This window comes from Rhinolophus sinicus, linkage group LG01, assembly GCF_036562045.2.
Source record: "Rhinolophus sinicus isolate RSC01 linkage group LG01, ASM3656204v1, whole genome shotgun sequence".
NCBI classification, from domain to species: domain Eukaryota; kingdom Metazoa; phylum Chordata; class Mammalia; order Chiroptera; family Rhinolophidae; genus Rhinolophus; species Rhinolophus sinicus.
The window spans coordinates 201,579,955-201,603,983 of record NC_133751.1 but is presented as its reverse complement, the minus strand read 5'-3'; the positions used below and the strand labels follow the sequence as shown (position 1 = coordinate 201,603,983).

Here is a 24,029-nt window from a genome sequence, read left to right as displayed (position 1 = left end):
TGGGTGAAAAAATGGGATGGGATTAAGAAGTACAAATTTGTTATTACAGTGTAATCATGGTGATGTAGAGTATAGCATAAAGAATATAGTCAATAATATTGTAATAACTATGTATGGTGTCAGATGGGTACTAGATTTGTTGGGGTGATAGATGGGAGAGGGTTGGGCGCCAAGGTGAAAAAAGTGAAGGCATTAAGGAGTACAAATTGATAGTTACAAAATAATCATGAGGATGTAAAACATAGGGCATATAGTCAACAATGTGGTAATAACTATGTACAGTGCCAGCTGGGTACTAGAATAGTCAAGGGAATCACTTTTCTTTTTTTTTTAAGATTTTATTGGGGAAGGGGAACAGGACTTTAGTGGGGAACAGTGTGTACTTCCAGGACTTTTTTCCAAGTCAAGTTGTTGTCCTTTCAATCTTAGTTGGAGGGTGCCGTTCAGCTTCAAGTTGTTGTCCTTTCAGTCTTAGTTGTGGAGGGTGCAGCGCAGCTCCAGGTCCAGTTGCTGTTGCTAGTTGCAGGGGGCGCAGCCCACCATCCCTTGTGGGAGTCGAAACGGCAACCTTGTGGTTGAGAGGATGCACTCCAACCAACTGAGCCATCCAGGAGCTCAGTGGCAGCTCAGCTCAAGGTGCTGTGTTCAATCTTAGTTGCAGGGGGCGCTGCCCACCATCCCTTGCAGGACTCGAGGAATTGAACTGGCAACCTTGTGGTTGAGAGACCACTGGCCCATGTGGGAATCGAACCGGCAGCCTTCGGAGTTAGGAGCATGGAGCTCTAACCACCTCAGCCACCGGGCCGGCCCATCACTTCTTAAATTATATAAATGTCTAACCATTATACTGTACACCTGAAATTAATATAAAATAATATTGAATGTCAACTATAATTGATACATTTAAAGAGGGGGAGAAGGGGAAGGAGAATAAGAGGTCCAAATTTCCAGGTATGAAACAAACAAGTCATGAGGATGTAATGTACAGCATGGGGAATATAGTCAATAATATTGTGATAGCGTGGTAGACTGTCACATGGTTACTGGACTTATCATGGTGATCACTTCTTCAGGTATATAAATGTTGAATAACTATGGTGGACCCCTGAAACTAATAAAATATTGTATGTTAGCTACATTTTTAATCAGAATCTTTTTTTAAAAATTAGAATGATCTTTTATATTATGCCCAAGGCCCTTCCCCTTATAATTTCAAATATGACCTTGGGCAAGTCCCATCACCTTTTCAAGTTCTGCCGGTCAAACCTGGTTTGGCTCCGAAAGGAGGGGTGGTGCGGCATTTGTGGTTAAGAACATAGACGTGGTAGTTACAGATTTGAATCTCAGCTTTAGCGCTTCTTCGTTGTGAGACCTTGGGGAAAACTAACTTGTCCTCTCTGAGAATAATTTAGGTATTGTAAGCCATACAGCCTGTATTGTGATTCTCTAACTCTCACTGTGTGAAAGTGGCCATAGATAATACATAAACTGGCCCAATAAAGCTTTATATACAGAAACAGGTGGCTGGTTAGATTAGACCTAGGCTATGGTTTATAGACCCTGATCTACAGGACAGAAATATCACTCACCTGCAAGCGTTGCTGTAAGAACTAAGTTGGTTACTACCTGCTTATTTTTAGGTATGCATAGACACTCAATAAATGGAAACTGTTATTATTGTTGTTATTTCTAATGGTATTCCAACTTAGTCTGTGATTATGGATCTATGACCCTAAGACGTTGGATGGGCAGAACAGATTTCCCAGTTGAAAATAACTTGTCTGAATGGAGATCTATGTTTGAGGGGACATGGTAAGCAAGAAACAGGGAGCCTTCTGTAGCTCCCAACCTTGAGGGTTCCATGTCGCAAGGGCAAACTAAGGCTATCCCAGTGTGCGGATGATCTCATTTCAAAACAATAAATAGGTAAAATTAAGATATAATGACCTAATATATAATGTTATGCTTCTAATTGCTGGTGTACATTTTTCTTTAGTGCGGTGGTACCTTGTCTACTTAACGTTTTAGCATCCAATCAAAGACATCCATTTCAAGTGGAAACCAACTGTTCAGAGTTGAAAAGCTTGGACACGCTCTCACCCTATATTATCTCAAACTGAAGGTAAAGGTCATTACACTAAAGCTCAGATTTTAAAAAAAAGTATGCTGCACAATTTTGTTTTGTTTTTTCAGTAAGATTGTTTTACATTATTCTTCACTATCTTGGGAGTCTGTCTGGAGTAATAAATGAGGGCTGAGGACCATCCTGTACACGAGAAGCTCGGAACACAATGACAGGTGGTGACTAGTGATTTATCCCTACTCCTGCTTCCCACCCCTCCCCCAAATCATAATCTCAGCCTAAATTCTTGGGCCTACTCAGCAAAATAAAGCATTTCACATTCCATGTCACCAAAGTTCAATGCACGTACTATGCCAAACATGTTGAGAAAAAAAATCAATAATAGAAGTTGACATTAAGGAAAATACATTTTTTTAGCTTATAAATTAAATATTCACATTTGCTGTTGTTAATAAATTCTTCTAAGATGTAAAGATATAAATCATCAGAAAATATCAGTATTTTACCTTTACAATTACAATGGTGAACGACAACAGAATAGAAACACTTTGACTGAAAAGATGAGAAAGGGCAAGATTATAAAATGCCTTTCACTCTGAAATGGTATGCCATAAACAAAGCAGATTTATTCATCTGTGTGAAAGCTGTCAATAGGGGCACAGAGGCAAACCAGTGCTATATTATTTCCATCTGATGGATCATTATGTGGACCTAACACAGGAAATGAGGCAGGGAAGAGAGGGGCTAAATGTTTCGACCACTGACGATGCTGGTGCCATCGTCAACGATTTCAGGTTGATGGTACTGTTGAGTTTTGGCAAAAATAATTATAATCAGGTAATAAAACATCCAAATTATTAGGACAAATAATTATTGAAATAGTCTGATAACCTATGTTATTTTAACTTATTTAACAATAGTCAATATATTAATAAATCATTTTCAACTGTTATTTACCTTTAGCATCCATTTTTATATTGTACCATTTTATACGGATAATCAGAGTTTTCAGATGGCCATGTTTGTGTTCCTACTGATTCCTGTTGAATCAAGAAGATTATGCATGCCCATACGCTTTCAGAATCTCTTAGTTGATAAAACACCACATAACATTTTTAAGCTGTTGACATTTTGCATCGATGTTACAAATGAGTTGAAATTTTATGTTGACGCAGTTCTGTTGACATACCAAATTGTGCATACACATAATTGTTGCACACACAGGGTGTTAACCTGTGTGTCACTGAAAACGTGGCTGGGAATGAGGTCTGGAAGTTCTGGCAGACACATGCTGCAAGGAGCCCTGCAGAAGCACGTGCCCTCCACCGGCCTGCCAATCACCCTGGCAGAATGGCTCCTGGGCAGGAAATGAGGCCCGGGGTCTCTGGCCAATTAAATTTTTGCTCTGTGTTTGGACTAAACTCAGAAATAACTTTGACAGGCTTGTCACTTGCAAGGAAGCAGACTGCATTTGATTTTACAGATGTCCCTGCAAATCTACTACCGAGTATTAAGGGTGTGTGGATGTGGGTTAAAATCTGGTGTGATATAACACAGATCTAGTAAAGGAGGGGGAAAAAATCTGTCAGTAAGCTATGGCTATGGCACCATTCCAGAAGAATTTAGGTGGGGAGGACAGCCAGGGCCCACCTCTTCTGCACCATTGGGAGATCCGCTGTATCACTGGAGTTCCAAGTGGAGGCTGCAGGACAGAAATGATAAGGTTAACAGGTGATGGGAGGTTGAAAGCTACTTTGCTCTGTAGCCTAAAAGGAGTCATTCGATTATTCGCTGCTATGAGTTCATCGTCTGGTAAGTAATCGTGAGAGAGTTCAGGAAAAAAAATTCTTAAATAACCCTTCTCGGGGAGGTAGAGTTTCCTCCCCTAAAACTGTACTGTTTTTACCCCTCTGCCAACTTAACAGAATACAAACCGTTATTTAGGTTTTTCACTCAGTTACCCACAGCCTGTGTTCTTAAAAATCCGTGTTATAACGTGGTAACGCCCATGTTTCCTTTGGGGAAGCAGCATCCTTCTGAGAAATGCTTGTAGGTTTATTTGACAATGTCAAGTCCTGGGAGGTTCAACTCTGGACAAGGTCTGCAAGCAGAATGCCTCCCTGGCCTGCTCTCCAGCCGTGCCCAGCGGCCAGGGCAGAGGGTGTCACCATGGAAAGATGGAACCTGGTATCCTGGGCCCACTGGATGGGGCACTGAATAGAAACTTCGAGGAACGGAGGTGGGAAGGAAGCTGCACTCACCAGAACTGCCTCCCATGCCAATGCCCTTCACAATTTCCTGGGGGGACATGGGCCACCTGCTCCATGAATGGAGTCAGATGACACACAGCAGGAAAAAATTCAAAAGCCTGGCTCCCTTTTCCAACGCCTAGATAAAATAGATATGTAATAAAAACCTGCTAAAAATCATTTATTGTTTATTTCTACACAGCAGAAGCCTCATATGGGTGTCAGGGGTGGTGAAGACGTGGATGGTGGGGCTTCCCGTCCTGCAGCCCTTGTCACCACAACAGGACTGCAGAATTGGATTTGCTGCATTTGTGTGCAAATATTCTACGATTTTCCGATGCTCCTTGAATCAGCAAAACCTCTTCATTCTTAGTCAAAGGAAAGAGAAGACATTTGGACAAAGAAAAAACACACAGCCATGCCTCCATGCCTCTGCAGGTAGGAAAACATTCCCTAAACTTGACTGTCTCTCTTGCTTTCTTGGCTTTCTTTCCTCTTGTGGAGCTGCCTCTGGAGCTGCAACTTGTTGGTGAAGAACATCTGTCTCCAGCCCACATCCTCGGCCAGGGCCCTCATGTCAGGGGTGATGTAGTCACAGGCGGACTGAACTATTGGCTCCCACAGTTTGTCAGAGACGCACAGCTATGGGGGGAAAAAGCCAGAAGTGGGTCATGACACACATGGGTTCAGGGAAAGTCAGTTGCTCACTCATGAAATCACTACCCAACTCCTGCTGCCCATGAGATTCTGGAGAAAACACTATGTGTGCAATACAGTCCCTGCCTCCGGAAATGTCCTCTTTGAGTAAAGAAGCAAGTGCACAATTATCTAAAGGGAAAAGCAATATTTGATTAATGTGATAAGTTCTGATCTCATTTAAGATGCGAAATGCAAATTACATGTAGGACAAACAAAACATGATATAGTTAATTTCCAATCAGCCATATAAGAGAAGCTGATAATGGTATGGACACCAGACCCTCTTTATCAAGTGGAAGCGTTGCTAATTTCTGCTAAATTTGCATTCACTTTAAACCCTCACTCAATCCATCTCTCCCCTGAGCTTGGAGAGCTGACTGCTTAGTCCATTGCAGGCTACTCATCAAAATGACCCAAACAGCCCTCGGAGACTGCCAGCCAGCACATCAAAAGTCACCCATTCCTGGTGCCACGAATTTTGCTCTGAGTCCTCTGCACACATGACATCACACATGCATCAGAGTGGCCTACAAGATTGGTCTATTCTTCAAGCCCACAGGGCACATGCCAAAGTGAGCCCTTCTCTGGGAACGACATTCTCTGAGATGTTCTTCTGCCATTTGGGGCTTTAACTGAGGGCCATGAGGTAAAGGACAGACAAGACCCCTCTGGCCAATAACTGCAGAAGGCCATTTTCCCTCCTTCCAAGTTCAATGCTGCGCAAGTCTGCTTGTATGTACTGAAGATTTCCTAATACTTTTTCAGGTGGCACTGTTACTTATGGCAACTACTCTCATCAGTCCCCTGCTACTAAACACTATTAATCTGGAGATTTCCTGACCCCTTGCCTACCATGCCCCCAAATCCTTCCTGAAGGTAAAGCTTCTGTTACACTTACTTAGTCTCCCGATCTTGGTGACAGCCATGGTTTTTTGGTATATGCAAGAATAGGAACATTCAAAGATGCTTGGATATTTGATGCTGCACAGTAGCAATACAAAATGTGCTTTAGGAAGTGTTCCGTGTGGGCATCTGTGACCGACATTTCCTGGCTCCATCCTTCCTGTGCCAATAATCTGGTTAATCGCCAACCTGATTTCCCCTTTCATCGTTTCCATGCAGTGGTTGACATATGTGAAAATGCAGAAGTAGAAAGAGCTGGGCATGGAGGAAGACCAATAAGGAGCCCACAGTTCCTTTAAACCAGTGGAGCACACTGGCCCGGGCCCCTCCTCTGTGTTCACAACCCTCTCGGACCCATCTGCTGGAACTGCCACAAAGACTTCTCTTACAAGGTGGCAAAGGAAGCCAAGCTGATGGGACCCTCAAAGGTCAATAATGGTGGGAAACAAGATTATCTATGGATAATGTTCAGCGCACACCATGAATAACAAAGACAGGTGTCCTGAATGACATGATAAAAATTAGGCTGAACTCATTATTTTCACCATTTAAAATTTCTTTTTAGGCGGCAACTTTACCACTTAAATAGGAGAAGCAGAGAGGCATGGCAAAATTCCTCAGATTCCGGAACACTGACTCCAATTGTGCTCCGTTTACAAAGGTATCAGGGTTTGGGGGACCTGAACCTCTAGAAACATAGGCACATAATGTCAAAGAGGAAAAAGCTAAAAGAGCTGTCAGGAAACCATGTGCTCAAATCTGTGCACTTTGTTATGTAGGAAAGGCCTTCACTCATGGTCTAGTCATTCTTCCTTTCCTTAGAATTCATTTTGGTTTAGTGTATAGTTTTAGCCCTTAGCAGTTTAGCCACAGCTAACTCAGAAGGGTGGTTGACACTGTCAGAGGCAGAACAGTAAAAGCAGAGAAAAATGACAGATAAGAAACTAGCATGAAGGGAAGAAATGGAAAAGAGTAAACACAAACTAAAATTACTCCGGTTGGAGCCAGGTAAGTTGCTCCCTAATTTTCAATAGCCTATTCACCCATCCATCCAAACGGCATAGAATGCCTAATGTGTTGGGCAGGGCTCTTGGTTTCAAACCACAGAATGTATTCTAGGTTGTTTAAGCAGAAGGGGAGTCAGCAAGTCACTCACAGAATATCTAGTAAAACCAGAGGGAAAGGTTCAATGCCCCCCAACACCTGGCACCCGGGGTGCAATGGTGTCTTGCCCCAGACCCTAGAACCTGCCCCATATGGCTCCAGCACTGTGCTTGCAGGAAGAGCCGATCTCCATGTACATGGGGCTGCCTCGCCTTGCTGCCGCCTTCCTTCCAAGACTCTTGCAGGTGGGTCAACACCTCCTAACCTCCACCGTACACAAAGGCAACACCGTCTAGCAAAAGGGAGTTAAAAATGGGTGTTGAGCAAGCCACTTGGCAGCATCCTTTCAGTCTGACCTCTGGCTATTCTCATGGACACAGACCCTTCCTCTGTCCTGCTCTGCTCCCTGGGATCCTAACTTCTTCCTGCGGAGGGGACAAACGTGTAAGCGTTGTCTCTATTTTATGACTCCGTTACACTCCTGTTTGAGGACAATGCAACCAGTACTCTATACTTTCATACTTCGTGCTCCTCTAAAAGTACTCTGATAAGGGCAAAGAATGAATTGCAAATAGAAATGAATACTATGATGCAGCATAATCAGTTAAAATCCTTTTTGCTTAAATAGCAGAGCAAAAGCTATTATATTCATATAATGGTAACTGTTAAGCAGCAACGCTGAATCTTATGATAATGACAGCCCTCAAAACATTTTGATGTTAGGCAGGTCATTCATTATCTTAGCCCACATCAACAGTTCTTCAAGGTCGAGTTTCTCTACTTGGATTACAACATATTCTAAATATAAACAAGGAAAGCTGTTTTAAAAATGTCTTAATATTTAAAAACAAAACAGATCTTCTGAACCTCCTTTAAACGATTTGAACGCTAACACTAATGTAGATGGCCATCCCATCTCCAGTAAGTGCATTCCAGGATCTCAGGGTGTCTTACATAACAGAGATTATGGGAGAAAGCGATGAGGTTTTGGGGGAAGGGAAAGAATTCTCACGACAGCTGAGATTTCCACCAGTGTAACTTCATTTCTCACTCATTTCGTACTGAAAATATTTAGTTTTGTTTTATATTATAAATTGGTCTACAATATGTCCCCATCTAAGACTAGAAGCTCTGGGGCTCGTCTGCTTGGTAGATGCAGGGTTGCAAAGCACAAAGTACCCATTCTGACTCTGGTTCCAGTTACTTTGACCCAAAGCACGGCAAACTGTGGGCTTAGCGTCCCCTGGCGGTGGTGCACGAACTTAACATTCATAAAAAGAGATCCTAGGGCTTATCTAGTGAAAACCTCTCCTTTTAAGAGGATAAGGGTGCGTGGTGGGGAGTGGCTAAGCAAAGAACAAAACCCAGTTCTCTGGCTTCCTGCTGATTTAAACACCCCACATTGCCTGTACATCGTGAAGATGGGAAATACCCCTCCCTACCTCAAGTTTCCAGCCTTTTAGACTCTCTTGAGATACTTTATCTGTACGACTTGAATATCAGTGGGTCAAATTCTTGGGCTGAACTCTTAGAATTGGGTTGCCGTAAACACAAGGAAACACGTTAGGATCACACAGGCTAGGTCCACCTCGGGCCTACTGAGTCAGACACCCAGGGCGCGGCGCTGGCGTCTCTGTTTGCACCTGCTGGCCAGGTGCTCCATCCACTTGCCCAGAGTTGGGAGCCACGATCATAGGAAGTTCGGGGACATGAGGAAAAAAAATGTATTTCTTCGTAGCCAAAATGTGACAGGACAGATTTTCTCCCTCGGCATTCCTGAGTCACAAACGAGACGAGTATGTTTAAATAGTAGTCATGAGCCTCTCTGAGCCTCAGCCTTCTCATCCAGCTGCAGTGGAGGTTTCTTTGGGTTTATTCTGTGAGTTTTGCAGAAAAGCACAGTGTCACAGCGTGGTGCCACCTGGGACCAGGCAGCAGGCCCCCAGGGAGGTTCCCACGTGGCTGCATTTGCTTAGTGAGCTGAGCTTACTGCAATCCCAGGGTCGGCCTTGGTCTGACTTTCCAGCAGAGTACGACCCAGATTCACCTTCCGGAGGTGCGCTGCTACTGGCCGAGCTCCCCGAGGATGGCTCTCTGAGGGGTGCCCTGAGAACTACAACCAGCCAGCCCACCAGACTTTCAGGCGCACTCATCCAGGGAGGCTCTGCGTGGCTTGGTCAGCATGAAGTCAGAGCAAGGGCGGGCAGCTGGATGGTCCTGGTCACTGGTGACGTTGTCCGACACGTAGAAATTTCCATCTCTGACCATGGGATGGCACCATGGGACCTCCGGGGCTAGCCTCCCCCGCACCCTCCAGTCCATACACTATCTCCCCTGGCTTACGCTCCCAGGCCAGACCCATTGCTGCGGAGCCAGCTCCGTTCTTGGGAACCTTTCTGCCTCATAAGGTGATCTTGCAGCTCTCTTCCAGCAGGATCCATTAAAACATCACCTGATCCCTCGCTGCAGCTCTGTCCTACCCAACAGCTTCTCCAGCTTCCTTTCTAGCCCCTCTACCTTCCATTTTCTGCTCTAGCAGCACTGGCTTTGTTTCTGTTCTCCACTCTTCAGGGTATATGGCCAGGCAGCTCCCTCTGCATAGGCGAGGCTGCCTCCCACGCTTAGTCTGGCTCACTCCCACCTGTCAGGTAAATAAAGGTGCCTTCCTCAGGGAAGCCCCAGCTCAGGTTATGTCTCATGGCACCCTGTGCCTGTCTCCTGAGCACTCATCACAGCTGTCACTAAGCAACTGTTTGGAGCGTTATTCATGTACTTTCAGTAGAGGCTCTTTGAAGGGAGGGGCCATGTCAATCTTCCCATTTTCAAGTCCCCAGCACCCAGCACAGTGCCTGGCTCACGGCAGGGGCTCGGTGACACTTGCTGACTGCACACAGCCTTGGTGGAACGTTTATGACAGTGGCCCCCCGGCAGGCTCAGTCAGACATCTGGGGATCGCAGTTCTGCCCCTCATTGGCTGTAGGGCGCTGGGAAGCTTAGTTAACTTGCTGATTCTTAGCTTCCTTATCTATAAAAAAGGATAATAAATAGGATCTACACTGTAAGGGTTTTTTGAGAACTAAAGGAAATAAAGTAACTGGAGTGCTTAGCGCATTGCCGGACGTAGAGTAAGTACTCAATAACTGTTGTTAGGGCCAGTTTCCCCAGAGCACAGACATACTCACTTCCTTCTTTCCCAGACTCCCAGGGGCGTCTGTTATTATTCCTGGATACCACCTGTATCTTGACTAATTCTTCATAATTTGATTATTTTAAACAACTACACATATTATAGTTTTTTTCTACAGATAAACATGCACATTGTATACAAAGAAATATGGGGCATTATTTACAAATAGTAGAGGGGAAACAACCTAAGTGTCTATCAAAAAGGATCTGGTTAAAAAAGTATGATTTGTCCATACCTAATGACTGAGGATACTTTTCCAAATGGAAGAAGATTTCTATGTACTGACATGACAAGTCTATAAAATTTGTTGTGAAGTAGGAAAAAAAAAACAATGGAGAACAATGTATAATTATCTACCGTATGCTTTTTAAAAGGGTGTGCGCACATGTATATATGCTCACAGATCACACACATACACTTATATGTGCACAGACTATCTCTGGAAAGACATACAAAGCACTGGTAATACGACTGTCACTGGAGAAGAGAATTAGAGAATGAGGCTCAGGAGTGGGAGGGAGGATTACTGTTCATATACAGAGATATATCATTTTTCTTTAAATTTCCAACCTGGCTATTGTAATGCAAATCGATTTTTTTTTTTTTTTCAAAAATATAAACAAAATTGATAGTGCCCCTCCTTTATTTAAGCATTCAGTCACTATTTTCTGGTACTTAACTCTGGGCTAGGACGTCTGTGAAGGCAAAGATCCGAAGGTAAGTGACACAACCCTCGCTGTGGAGCTTTGGTGGGAGACAGGTTGTCATCCATCACAGTCAAGGGAGGAGAGACATGCAGGCACATAGCCCAGGAGAAGGGCATTTAGGTGTAAGAGTGGTGGGTCAGAAGGGAGGGCATTCATAGAAAAGGGAACAGCACACGCAAAGCCCAAGACGCACAGGAGAGCCCAGCACACAGGGCACTGCAGGAACTTTACCTGGTTGGGGCTGCAGGCAGGAGGGAGGCAGGGCCAGGGCACAGTGGCCTCAGGCGCCAGCTGAGACTTTGGATCTCATTCTGAAAATGATGGGAAGTCACAGAGCGTCACTGAGCAGGCCAGTGACGTGACCAGAATGCATTTTAGAAAGGCCACCCTCAGCCCGCATGGAAGAACAGCCAATGGAGGAACAGAAGCGGCGGCCAAGAGAAGACCCACTGGAACCTCCTTGGAAGTGAAGATGGCCCAGGCCTGAAACAGGACCTTCAGATGTGACAGCCAGGAAGTCACTGGGGAGGAGGCCAGGGATATTTAGAGGCAGGGATGGAGGAGAAATAGGAGAAGTGCAGACCAACAGCAGACCGGTGGTTCCCAGAATTTTGGAATGTCATAAGACCAGCGAAATTTTTAAAAATCAACCAAAGCGAAAACTAAGAACAAAGTAAGGTTGCCAACTTTTTGATTTCATAAACTAAGGATAATTTGTTAAAATAAAGTCTCATGTTTTAATACCACCATTTCATAAAAGAAGGGACATTTTAACTCTCCCCAAAATGGGAAGGCCTAACCTCTGATAAAGGATGGTCACTGAGATGAAATAAATTTAGCTTGATGATAAATTCTTCACGTCACCCTTTCCGTTCTAATTAATTTCATCATGAATTAGAAGCTCCCGGTCAGATTCAAGATGCTGGTTGGCTGACTGTGAACTGCTGTGTAAACCATTTTTTTCCAAGAAGGAAAAGAAAGAGAGTGGATAAGAATACAGTCAAGAGTTTTTGTTTTTTGAAGGATGAAACTGATTTGAGAAACTGAATGTACTGAGAGGAAAAAAACAATTGAAAGAAACATTTTAAAATAGGAACTAAATACACTGTGGTATCCTGGATTGGATCCTGAAACAGCAAACAGACACTGGTAGCAAAACTGATGAAAACAAATAAGGTCTGTGGTTAACAGTAGCATACGAATATTAATTGTTTAGTTTTGATAAATGTCCTGGGTTACGTAAGATGTTAGCATTAGAGGAAGCTGTGTGACGGGTATATGCAAACTCTCTGCATTTTATCTATGCAATACTTTTATAAATCTAAAATTATTTGTAAATAAAAAGTTTTAAAAATACAACAATATGGAAGAGAAAGGAGATAAGTGTAAGACTAAAGTCTTAAGGTTAGAGCTTGGAGCCCGGGGTTGGGGTGGAGGGGCGGTTGGCCTTGGCCCTGAATAGGAGATGAACACCTCCCTCCCTGAGACTAAAGGAAAGGGTTGGACATGGACAGAAATAATTTGCTAATAAATTTGTCCCCAGAAGTTTGAAATGGAAGCTTTTTTCCCCCATTAATACAGTAATTTAATAGCTGACAGGACAAAACGGGTACAGAAACATGGTGCATAAGTGAAGGGGGGAAAACAGGCAAGTGGAACACAGGTAACATTTAGATTGAGAATGGAAGCGAGTGATTACTATTACACGGAAAGGAAAAAGCAGCACCCTTGGATCATGTTGTGTGCTGAGGGCTGACGCCCGCCACCTAGAAAAGCCCTGCTCCAGAGCACTGGTGAATTATGGAGCACGCTTTCAAGGCTGCACTAAAAGAAACATGGCAGGACATTGAGAGGGAGAGTAACAGTGGAAGTGAGCAAAACATGGAGAGAAGACCGTGCTCGGTGTAAAGAATGAACTCCACAAGACCCTGCAGTTGCAGCCATTTCCCACCCAATCCTGCCACTGACTTTCAGGAACACCCCAGGCCCTGGTGGAAGCTTGTCATACACCCGACTAGTAATTTTTATTTACTTAAAATTCTCCTTATTTAAAGTATGAATAATCAGCTTCTTATCGGCAACAAGTACAAAATCTTAACTTTATAGTCCTTTTTTTTTTAATGGCAAAAGCTATATGCAATGATTTCTTATAATACTTGTTTCTGACTCTCCATTTTTCGGGGGTGGGGTGGGGCGGGGAAGTTAGTTTAACAAGTAGCTGAAGGGGCAAGAACTGAGGTACCTTCCAGGATTCAGGAAGAGGAACTAATAATAGTGGCATCAAGGCCGTGACGTTGGGTGAAATCAGCACCAACTGTGTTTTCTGTTTATTATGTGTCAATTTGCTGAGGGTTCAAAGTAGTGACAGTGAGTCCATTTGGTCAGTTTGGGCCATGGAGGAGGACAGAGCACTATAATAAACAGTCCCCCAAAACCACCCATGCTGGGAAATATGTAATTCAGCAAAGGGCTATTACTGGAAGAAACAGGAATGAATGGGGGATAATCAGTATGTCCCTTATGCTCTTATGCTGCCATGCCCCTGCTTGAGCTGTTTCCTGACTTGGAATGCCCCTTGATTGGTAATGCCTCTAGTCTTCCAGACCACCTGGAGAACTCCTATTTTCCCCCCAAACCCCAGATACAGGCATCCACTTCTGTGAAGCCAAGCAGAGGAAATCCTTTTGCTCTGCCGTTGTACCTTGTACACACATCCCGTGTTGAATGGATCACACTATAGTGCAATGATTTGCATCTGTATGGATCACTCCTATTAGACTGTAAGTTTCTTGAGGTAAGAAATAACATCTTTTTATCTCTGCTGCTTCTCTACCTGGGACCGTGCTTGTCGTAAAGTAAGTATTCCACAAATGTTTGCTGAAATAAAATGCAAATCATAAACCACGGCTGTATTTTAAAAAAGAAACAACTTGAGAAAGCACAAGGAAAATTTTTGACCGTTACCTTGGAAAATCTGCGTGATGTTTGAGAAAGACTGGCAATATCTTCAAGATCCAGATAAGAAATGATACTCAGGAGTAAATTGTCTGAGAGCCGCTCAAGGAAGTCAAGTTTACCTTCGCACAAATTGAAGACATAGTCTAATATTCTTGCACCAAATATTAAGGCAATTTGAACTGTAAGTCAAAGAAACCAACAAACCAACATGATTATCATGCTCAGTCACGTCAAAACTACGATGATTATCAGTAAGACTCAAGCTTTGGGGACCCCTCTCCCGGGAGTGAGGTGAGATCATGCTGAGTCACCCCTTCTTTCATCGAGCTGCCTGTGGGCCCAACGACACACATTTGTGAGGCAACTCTTTCCAATTGCCATCCCTGCCCTAGTGTCAGAATCTTTTAGGGACACTCACTGTTTAACACAGGGATGGACTGCATCCCCTTGGTCTCCTCAACACCAGATTCCAGTCCAGGCGCCTGACCTAACCAGTCTCAGCATCACACCCCCATCCTTGCAGTCTCCCTGACAGGGCGAAGACGCTGGTTCATGTGGTTTTCTACCATCCCTTCTCTCCCCAGTTTGGCCTGAAACATATTAATAGCTCTTCATTTTATTCAGTTTTTGTTCTCTTACTGTTATATGTTATTTCTCCACCAAATTTTCTTTCTCCCCCTTTACCTTCTTTCATCTCTATCTTTACATAATAGAAAACAACAGAAATAGGCAAAGAGACAAATAGATGAATGTTTCATGAAAATTGTGTTCACTTTTGCCTAATACTTTCCATACCTTTTCAGTTATTTCCAAGTTAATATATAGTTCACAAAGAATCAACCAATATAATGGTCTATCTAATAATATGTTCAGTATCGGGGGGAAAAAAATGAGGGTTTTTTTTGTTTGTTTGTTTTTTTAACTCCAGCTCACTGAATAACAAAGAAATGGCTAACAAATTGGAAAACATGTTTGGAAGGACACATATTCAATTTTTTTTTTTTTTAATAAAGAAATTGAATGTTTTATTATTAAACTTTGTTCTCCTGCAAGGCTGTTGCTTCACTGTATAAAAATAGCACCAGCAAACGCAGTATATTGCAAAATTAAGACAGAATTGTTCATCATCTGACATTGTAACAACTAATAAAAGCTTTTCTCCACTGCCAGTTATTTCAAATGTAAAGATCATTAAGTATTCTGACCCAAATCCAGAGATGGGTGTAAGCAAGTTATAATATTATGTAGGGCTTAAGGTATGTTATTGTTGAATTACATAAATTTTATAACTGCATTTTACCTCAAATAATTTCAGGAATTCTGAACATTGTAACTGTAGCCTAGCCTAAAAATATCATAGGGTGTTGTGAAGATGTATATTGTGTTTATCTGCAATCATTGGAAAGTTAAGGGTATTTTCTTCCAGAAACATTGTAGTTTCTTTTCCATTGGTGTTACTAAAGGTTGCTATTTTAAATCTTCTATCCACCACTAATTTAAGACAACTATGCTAGATTAAATTGTTTCACACTGCTTTATTCAGGGAGTTCGATTCTCAGTCCTCAATAGACTTGATGTACTTCTCGTGGGCTTCTTCACTCATCAGCCCCTCTAGTTCTGAGGGATTACTCAGCGCCATCTTGATCAGCCAACCATCTTCATAACAAGATTTGTTGACAAGTCCTGGGTTTTCTGCAAGAGCTTCATTAATTTCAGTTACTTCTTCTGATAGAGGAGAATAGAGTTCACTAGCAGCTTTCACACTTTCCAAAGCACCAAACTCATCTTGTTTGTTCAACTTTGTCCCAACTTCAGGCAAACTACGGTAAACAACATCTCCCAAAGCTTCCTGTGCAAAATTGCTGATTCCCACTGTTGCAATGCCATTTTCTGTTGTTATCCATTCATGTTTCTCTGTGAATTTACGCACCGAGAGCAAGTTGGGGCCGGTGCGCAGCGTCCGGACGGCGCCCACCCTCGGGCCCCAGGGCCGCCGCCCGCAGGCTCCACGCCCATCGCAGCGCCACGTTCGCCCGAGTGCAGACGGTCGGGGTGCACCTGCTCGGCCACAGCGCAGTCGGGCTCGAGCACATATTCAAATTTTAACAGTGGTTAAATTAGGTGGTGACTTTTATTTTCTTCCTTTTGCTTATCTGCATTTGCTAATCTTTCTACTGACAAGAAAAAAATTCTGAGAAGCCCTAAATTAAACTACAGCAGGCCAGAAGGTGGAAGGAAGAGACAAGAGAGGTTAATCAGTTAACAACTTCAGGCCAAAACCAACAAAAGACTGCTTACATTCCTGAATGTATGTTGAAACTGTGAACTAACCTCCAGGTGGCTGTTTCCAAGATTATCTGGAGAGAAAGCCAACCACCAACTGCCAGCATCTTGCTTACGCATGAACTTTCCACACCCAATCCAAAAGAGCAAATGCTTCTTCCTCACGGGCTCTGCACCTATCCCAGAACCAGCCCCGCGGCACCTTCTCCCGCCCCCTTTATCTACAGCCAGTGTAAATTCTTTCAAAACAACTTACATCTTTCTTCCCCAAACTTAATGTGTAAAAGAGCTACCAGGACTGCAGACAGGTCTTCTCCATCTCGCCCAGCTCCTGGTGGTTTAGACTGCACGCCCCAGGACCTGGTCCTTTTTCTAGCTAACATCTGGCTCAATGAACCCTTTCTTTTAGAAAAGCTTGCAGCCATGAAGGTCTTTGTTTACCACTCCAACAAACCCATATTACCAATGTAATAGTTTTCAGTCTAGGAAAGGAAGGAGGGGGGCAGGGAGGAGGGGAGGAACGGAGAAGGGGAAGGGAGAAAAAAATGTAGGATAACTTCCAAAATAGTTGCTCTGTAATCAGTTGGAGATTGAGTCACAGCTGAACAAAACAGAAAATCCAACTTAAGGTGGCCTCACAAATAGGGTTTTTCTTTTTTCTCACACAATTAGGTGCTGGAGGTAGGCTGTAAAGACTGCTGCAGGAGCTCCACTACTTCATTCATGTCCCAGGGCCCTTTTATCTGTCTGGTTCACATTCTTATGATGCGGCTCCCATACTCAGAATCACTCTAAGATGGTTCCTGTTCCCAAGACCTCACAACCATGGTCCAGCAGGTAAAAGGAGCCGGCAGGGAACAAACATGTGCATGGAAGCTGAAGGCACCTTCTGGCGAGCTCTATGGAAGAACTCCAGCTCACATCTGACTGAGCAAAACTGGGTCACACAGCGCACATCTGCAAGGTAGGAGGGAAATGCAGTCTCTGACTTAAGGGGGGGATGAAATAAAGAAAACACAAAAGAAATGAGAAAATGGGACCAAAACAAAAAAGCTAAGAAAAGGGGTGAAAGGATGAAAGCATAACATAAGATGATAGCGATTACAGGCAGTGGTAATCACAGCATAAACGAACGAGTCATGCCAGGGGAAAGACCTTCAGATGCATAACACGTGCACACCAAAGGGGGGAAAAGTTCATGAAGATATAGAATAGCTGCATAACACTATTAATAAGATTTATTCAATAGACATTGCTATTTGCAATGACATGGATGGACCTAGAGAACATTATGTTAAGTGAAATAAGTCAGACAGAGAAAGACAAATACCATATGATCTCACTTATATGTGGAATCTGAAGAAAAGAATAAGTGAATGAACTAATTAGAAACAGTTTTGGAGACGTAGAGGAAAAACTGAGGGTTGCTAGATGGGAGGGGGGTGGGGATAAGGGGGAAGGTGAGGGGATTAGAAAACAGTAACCACAAGATGGCCACGGGGTTTTGAAAATTAATTTGGGGAATGAAATTGATAATGTTGTAAAGATTTTGTAGGGTATCCGATGGACACTTGTCCCATTTGGGAGACCACCTCAGGGATGATGTAGATGCCTGATCACTGCACTGTACACCTGAAGCTGAAGCTGAACAATAATGAATGCCAACTATAATTTTATATATCTATGTATATATAGGTATGTATATAATTACAAGAAGTGGAGTACAGCATTAGGAATAGAGACAGTGGAAATGTAATGGCTCTGTGCGATGTCAGAGGGATAGTGGATGGGGGGAGGGGGGCTCACACATTGTGAGGGATATAAATGATAAACATCTAAGTATTACTTTGTCTTGTGAACCTGAAACTAATAAAAAAAAAATAGACATTACTGTAGGGCCGGCCCAGTGGCTCAGGCAATGGAACTCCGTGCTCCTAACGCCAAAGATTGCCGGTTCGATTCCCACATGGTCCAGTGGGCTCTCAACCACAAGGTTGCCAGTTGGATTCCTCTACTCCTGCAAGGGATGGTGGGCTCCGCCCCCTGCAACTAAGATTGAACAGGGCACCTTGAGCTGAGCTGCTGCTGAGCTCCTTGATGGCTCAGTTGGTTGGAGCACGTCCTCTCAACCACAAGGTTGCCGGTTCGACTCCCGCAAGGGATGGTGGGTTGTGCCCCCTACAACTAACAACGGCAACTGGATTTGGAGCTGTGCTGCGCCCTCCACAACTAAGATTGAACAACTAAGTTTGAAAGGACAACAACTTGACTTGGAAAAAGTCCTGGAAGTACACATTGTTCCCCTTCCCCAATAAAATCTGTTTTAAAAAAAATAGGGCCGGCCTGGTGGCTCAGGTGGTTAGAGCTCCATGCTCCTAACTCCGAAGGTTGCCGGTTCGATTCCCACATGGGCCAGTGGGCTCTCAACCACAAGGTTGCCAGTTCGATTCCTCGACTCCCGCAAGGGATGGTGGGCTGTGCCCCCTGCAACTAGAAATGGCAATTGGACCTGGAGCTGAGCTTCGCCCTCCACAACTAAGACTGAAATGACAACAACTTGAAGCTGAACAGCACACTCCACAACTAAGATTGAAAGGACAACAGCTTGACTTGGAAAAAAGGCCTGGAAGTACACACTGTTCCCCAATAAAGTCCTGTTCCCCTTCCCCAATAAAATCTTTAAAAAAAAAAAAAAAAAGACAATGCTATAGATTGAATGTTAATGTTCCTCCAAAATTTACATGTTGAAAGCCAATCCCCAATGTGTGAAGATGTGGAGGTAGAGTCTTTGGGGGGTGATTAGTCGTGAGGGCAGAGCCCACGTGAAGGGGATTAGTGGTCTTCTAAAAGAGACCCCAGGGAGCTTCCTGACGTTTCCTGCATGTGGGGACACAGTGAGAAGATGCCACCTATGAACCAGAAGGGGGTCCTCACCAGACCCTGAATCTGCTGGCACCTTGATCTTGGACTTCTCAATCTCCAGAACTGTGAGGAATAAATGTTTGTCGTGTAAGCTCCTCAGTCTGTATTTTTATTAACAGCTAAAACAAACTAAGACAGATGTAGAAGGAACCCTGCTCCTAAAACTTAGAACAATTCTTTTCAATTCATGTCAGGTATGCATGGAATATCTATAAATCTGACTATGAACTAGGCCACACCCAACAAAGGGCTGATATCACATAGGGCCAGGATCTCAGGTCATAATGTAATACATTCAGAAATCAATAAAAGTGTAATATTCTTGTATTAGTTTGCTAGGGCTGTCATAACAAAATACCACACACTGGGTGGCTTACATAACAGAAACTTATTTCTCACAGTTTTGGTGTCCGGAAATTCAAGGTCAAGGTGGTGGTAGGTTCCATTCTGAGGCCTCATCCCTTGGCTTGCAAGTAGCCTCCATTACACTGTGTGCTCACATGACTTGTTTGCAAACTGTCTAGTGTTATAAGGACACTAATCCTCAGAGCAGGGCTGCACCTTTATGACCTCATTTAACCTTAATTACTTCCCTAGAGGCCCTACCTCCAAATGCAGTCACATTGGGGCTTGGGGCTTCAATATGTGAATGTCGGGGAAACATATGCAATCCATAACAACCCCCAAAACATTTGGACGTTTTAAACAGTTCTGAATAATTCATGTGTCAAAGAAGACAACATAGATGCAATTAGTACATATTTAAATCTAAGTGACAAGGAAAATTCTACATAATAAAATGTGTGGATCCAGTGGTTTAAAAAGTGAATATAATTGTATCTACAACAGAGACTTTGAAAAATCATTACATAAATTAACTTAAAATCAGAAAATTTGGACAGTCTTCTAGAAATATATAACTTACCAATTCTTCCTTAAGAAGAAATAGAAACCCCTACACACTGTAACCAGTAAATAAATTGAAGCCAATGATTGAAACAAACAAACAAACAAACAAACAAACACCTCAAGTAAAGCTTCAGGTCCACACTGCTGTACAAGTCAGCTTTATAAACTCTCAAGGAACACACAATCCATATCTTATTTAATTCGTTCCGAAGAATAGAAATAGAAGGAAACCTCCAACTCAAATTATGTGGTTGCTCTATCTAGCAATGATGGTAGGCAAAAAGAAAACTGTATATAAAACATTACTTTGGTAATGTAAAAATTCTAAATAAAATATTAGGAAGTTGAATCTATCAACATATAAAAAAACATAAATAAATTGTGACCTGCAGAGTTAATCCCAGAATGATCCAAGAGTGGAATAACATAGAAAGATATACTAAAAGCACTTTCCATTTTAACAGATAACAGGAAAAAAGTGTCATCTCAAAAATGTAGAAAAACTGTTTCACAAAATTGTAATACCTATTTATGAATAAAAACTAGAAAACTAACAATAAATGGGAAGTTCTTTAACCTGATAACCTGACATAGGGTAGTTACCAAAAATGTTACAATAGTAGCAATAATAATAACAATAACATATGGATTTGTATAGTATTCAGTATTTGCCAGGTACTGCATATATATATATGCATATATATAGTGCATTATATATATAGTGCATTATACACACATACACACACACACACACATATACACACGGTCATTTGATCCTCACAGTAACTCTGAGATGGGTACTATTATTATTAACATCTTACAGAGAAAAAGAGGAGGAACAGAGAGGGTAAGTGGCTTACCCACGTCACACAATGGTCACATAGTGAGAAAGGTCACAGAGTGAAAACTTGGGATGAACCAAGCAGTTTGCTTCACAGTACATCTCCTAATCCTGATGTTATACGGCCTTTAATGTCAGGCATAAAACTAGAACGTTAGTTCTCACCATTTCTATTCAACATTGTTTTGCAGGTTAAAGCAAAATACAAAAGGAAGATATAAAAATGTATCAGGGTTAGAAAGGAAGGAAAAACGGCCATTATTGCAGATTATCTAAATACCAACATACAAAAGTCAAGAAATTCTACTGAAAAATGATCAGTATCATTTCTCTATATACCAGCAACAAATAATTCAAAATTATGACCTAATACATTTATGTTTGACCCAATGACCTCACAAATATATGTTGACTAAATATGAAATGACCCATGCACCAGGTTATTCATTCAGTATTATTTGTATTACTAATAGCCCAAGATTGGAAACATCCAAACTTTAATTATTAGGATTCTGGTGCATCCACACAAAGAAACACTATGCAGCTATTAAAACAAAACAAAATCCCGAAAGGCATGAAGTAATTTCCAGAATATACTGGTGGAAAAGTAAAGTGTGGAGCAATAGGAGTAGAATGTTACTGTTTATATAAGAAGAAAGGATACATAAAAATAAACACAAATAGTTACCTAGTGGGCAAGGGAAGGAAAGGGTGGAGCAGGTGGGGATGAAAGCAAACCTTTGAATGTACATTGTTTTACAATTTCACCTTTGGAAACACGCATGTTTTATATAACCAAAACTTAAAACAGAATTTTTAAAACAATTTTTTAAAAGATTCTATTGTTAGCTACAAAAAATATAAGGTGTTTGGTGGAAATTTGAACAAAAGATATAGAAGACCTTTATGAAGAAAACTTTATTGAAAAACATAAAGCTCTAAATAAATGGAGAGATACATCATACTCATGTTGGGGAGACCAAAGGATGCCAGTTCTCCCCTCAAAAATCTAAAAGTTCAATCCATTTCCAATTAAAATTTCAACAGGAATTTTACACAGCTTTACCAGCTGATCTTAAATTTCACATGCAGAGTAAAAATTTATGAAGAACAGCCCTTGTAAAGAATAGGAGGAAGACTTAGAAGAATTCATCTTAACAGGTAAGAAAACTCACTATAAAGATTATAATTAAAGCAGTAGTGTTGGTGTTAAGACAAATGATCAATAGAACTAAATATCCTGGAAATGACAGGAATCTCGAACACGTAAATGACGAGATTTTTTTTAAAGTGTGGAATAATTAAACTATCCCATAAATGAATGATGCTAGGAACATTGACCAGCCATTCAGGAAAAAAAAAAAAATTATAACCTTTAATCTCATATTAAAAAATAAACTAGGTAAGTTAAAGACCAAAATATGAGAAAACAAATCATAAAATATTTAGAATTAAACATGGGAGTATGAAAAAAAAAAACCATAGGAGTATGTTCTTACGAAATCAAGGTAGGGAGTGATTTCTTAAACAACACACAAAAGTACAAGCTATATAGTAAAAGACTGACCATTTTGAATTGCATTAAAATGGTAAATTTCTATATGGGTAAAAACACATAAACAAAGTGAAAAGATAGGCCAAAACCTTAGTGAAATATCTGTAGCACATATAACCAAACCAAAGAATTGGTAATCAAAAAAAAAACCAAAAAAACATATATATATATAAATTTCTACAATCAATACAAAAAAGACAAACCACCAAACAAATGAAGAAAACGAATTAGCCATTCTCAGAAGGGAAAACCCAAATGGTCAATAAATATAAAAAAATATATTCAACCTCATTAATAATCAGGGAATTTACACACCAACTTTGGCAAAAATTAACATGTATCTCTTATTACACCAAATGTTGGTGAGAATATAGGGAAAGAGCCATTTCTCATAAAACGTGAATGGACATATAAATTAATTAACTCATGTGGAGAACAGATTGTCAATAGCCAGTAAAGATGAAGAGGCACAAATCCTACAATTCAACAGATGCACTTCTACACTCCCAACTTACAGAAACACTCATGCACTGCACAAGGATAAATGAAGATTTATTTTGCAAAAAAGTAAAACCACACCTAACTACCCTCAGTAGGGGAAATGATTGAATAAACTATGGTTTATAATATAATACAATACCATAAGTCATTGAAATGAAAAAACTAGGTTTACATCTATCAACATGGGTAAATCTCAAAAACAGTGTTGATTAATAAAACAAAGTTGAAAAGCAATATACCGTATTTCCCTGAAAATAAGACTTAGCTGGACCATCAGCTCTAATGAATCTTTTGGAGCAAAAATTAATATAAGGCCCTGTCTTAAATTATATAAGACCCGGTATTATATTATATTATATTATATTATATTATATTATATTATATTATATTATATTATATTATATTATATTATATTATATTATTATATCCAACCAGGTCTTACATTAATTTTTGCTCCAAAAGACGCATTAGAGTTGATAATCTGGCTAGGTCTTATTTTCGGGAAAACACGGTAGTATGATACCATTTATGTGAAAACTTAAACATAAAATTAGTATATATTATTTGTATAGTTGTAACTGCGTATAATAAAATATGCCTGGAGACATAATACCAATTTTTGAATAGTTAACGGGAGAGAATAGAAGGTAAATAGATAGGTGATGGGTAGAAATTTGACAGTATATGTAACATTTTTATGTTTTTAAAAGATATTAAATATTCATGCTCACTTCAGCAGCATGTATAATAACACTGGGATGATAAAAAGATTAATATGGCCCTTAGAAAAGATGACAGAAAACAAAAACCATTCAAAAAATTAAAACCATTCAAAGTAGATTTGCTGATTACATGCAATTAAGCTAGAAATCAAGGAAAAAAGTAACCGAAAAATTCCCAACTACTCAGAAATTAAACAAAATGTTTCCAAGTAATCTATGAGTCAAAGAAGAAATCAAAATGGAATTTAGGGGGCCGGCCCGGTGGCTCAGGCGGTTAGAGCTCCGTGCTCCTAACTCCGAAGGCTGCCGGTTCGATTCCCACATGGGCCAGTGGGCTCTCAACCACAAGGTTGCCAGTTCAATTCCTCGAGTCCCGCAAGGGATGGTGGGCTCTGCCCCCTGCAAC

At 41.4% G+C, this 24,029-nt stretch overlaps 2 protein-coding genes across 7 annotated transcripts in view; both read right to left on the bottom strand.

Moving 5' to 3' along the window:
• FBXO36 (F-box protein 36) overlaps nucleotides 1-24,029 on the bottom strand; it is an 86,238-nt gene that overhangs the window by 13,920 nt on the left and 48,289 nt on the right. The window contains exons 3-4 of one of the 6 annotated variants that reach the window (XM_074314660.1): nucleotides 13,897-14,069; nucleotides 4,497-4,974 (exon numbers count right to left, since the gene is read on the bottom strand). The exons of 2 other annotated variants lie outside the window; for them this stretch is intronic. In XM_074314660.1, the coding sequence (XP_074170761.1) occupies nucleotides 4,786-4,974; nucleotides 13,897-14,069 (362 nt within the window). In that variant the 3' untranslated portion in view covers nucleotides 4,497-4,785. Of the gene's footprint in view, nucleotides 1-4,496; nucleotides 4,975-13,896; nucleotides 14,070-24,029 lie in introns of those variants that run through there. 3 more of the 6 variants (XR_012490138.1, XR_012490141.1, XR_012490142.1) reach the window with 3 other exon arrangements.
• LOC109438831 (glycine cleavage system H protein, mitochondrial) lies at nucleotides 15,411-15,985 on the bottom strand (the record flags this gene model as incomplete). Its single annotated transcript, XM_019718933.2, has 1 exon — nucleotides 15,411-15,985. A coding segment is annotated over one exon (540 nt), but the record flags the coding sequence as incomplete, so codon positions are not given.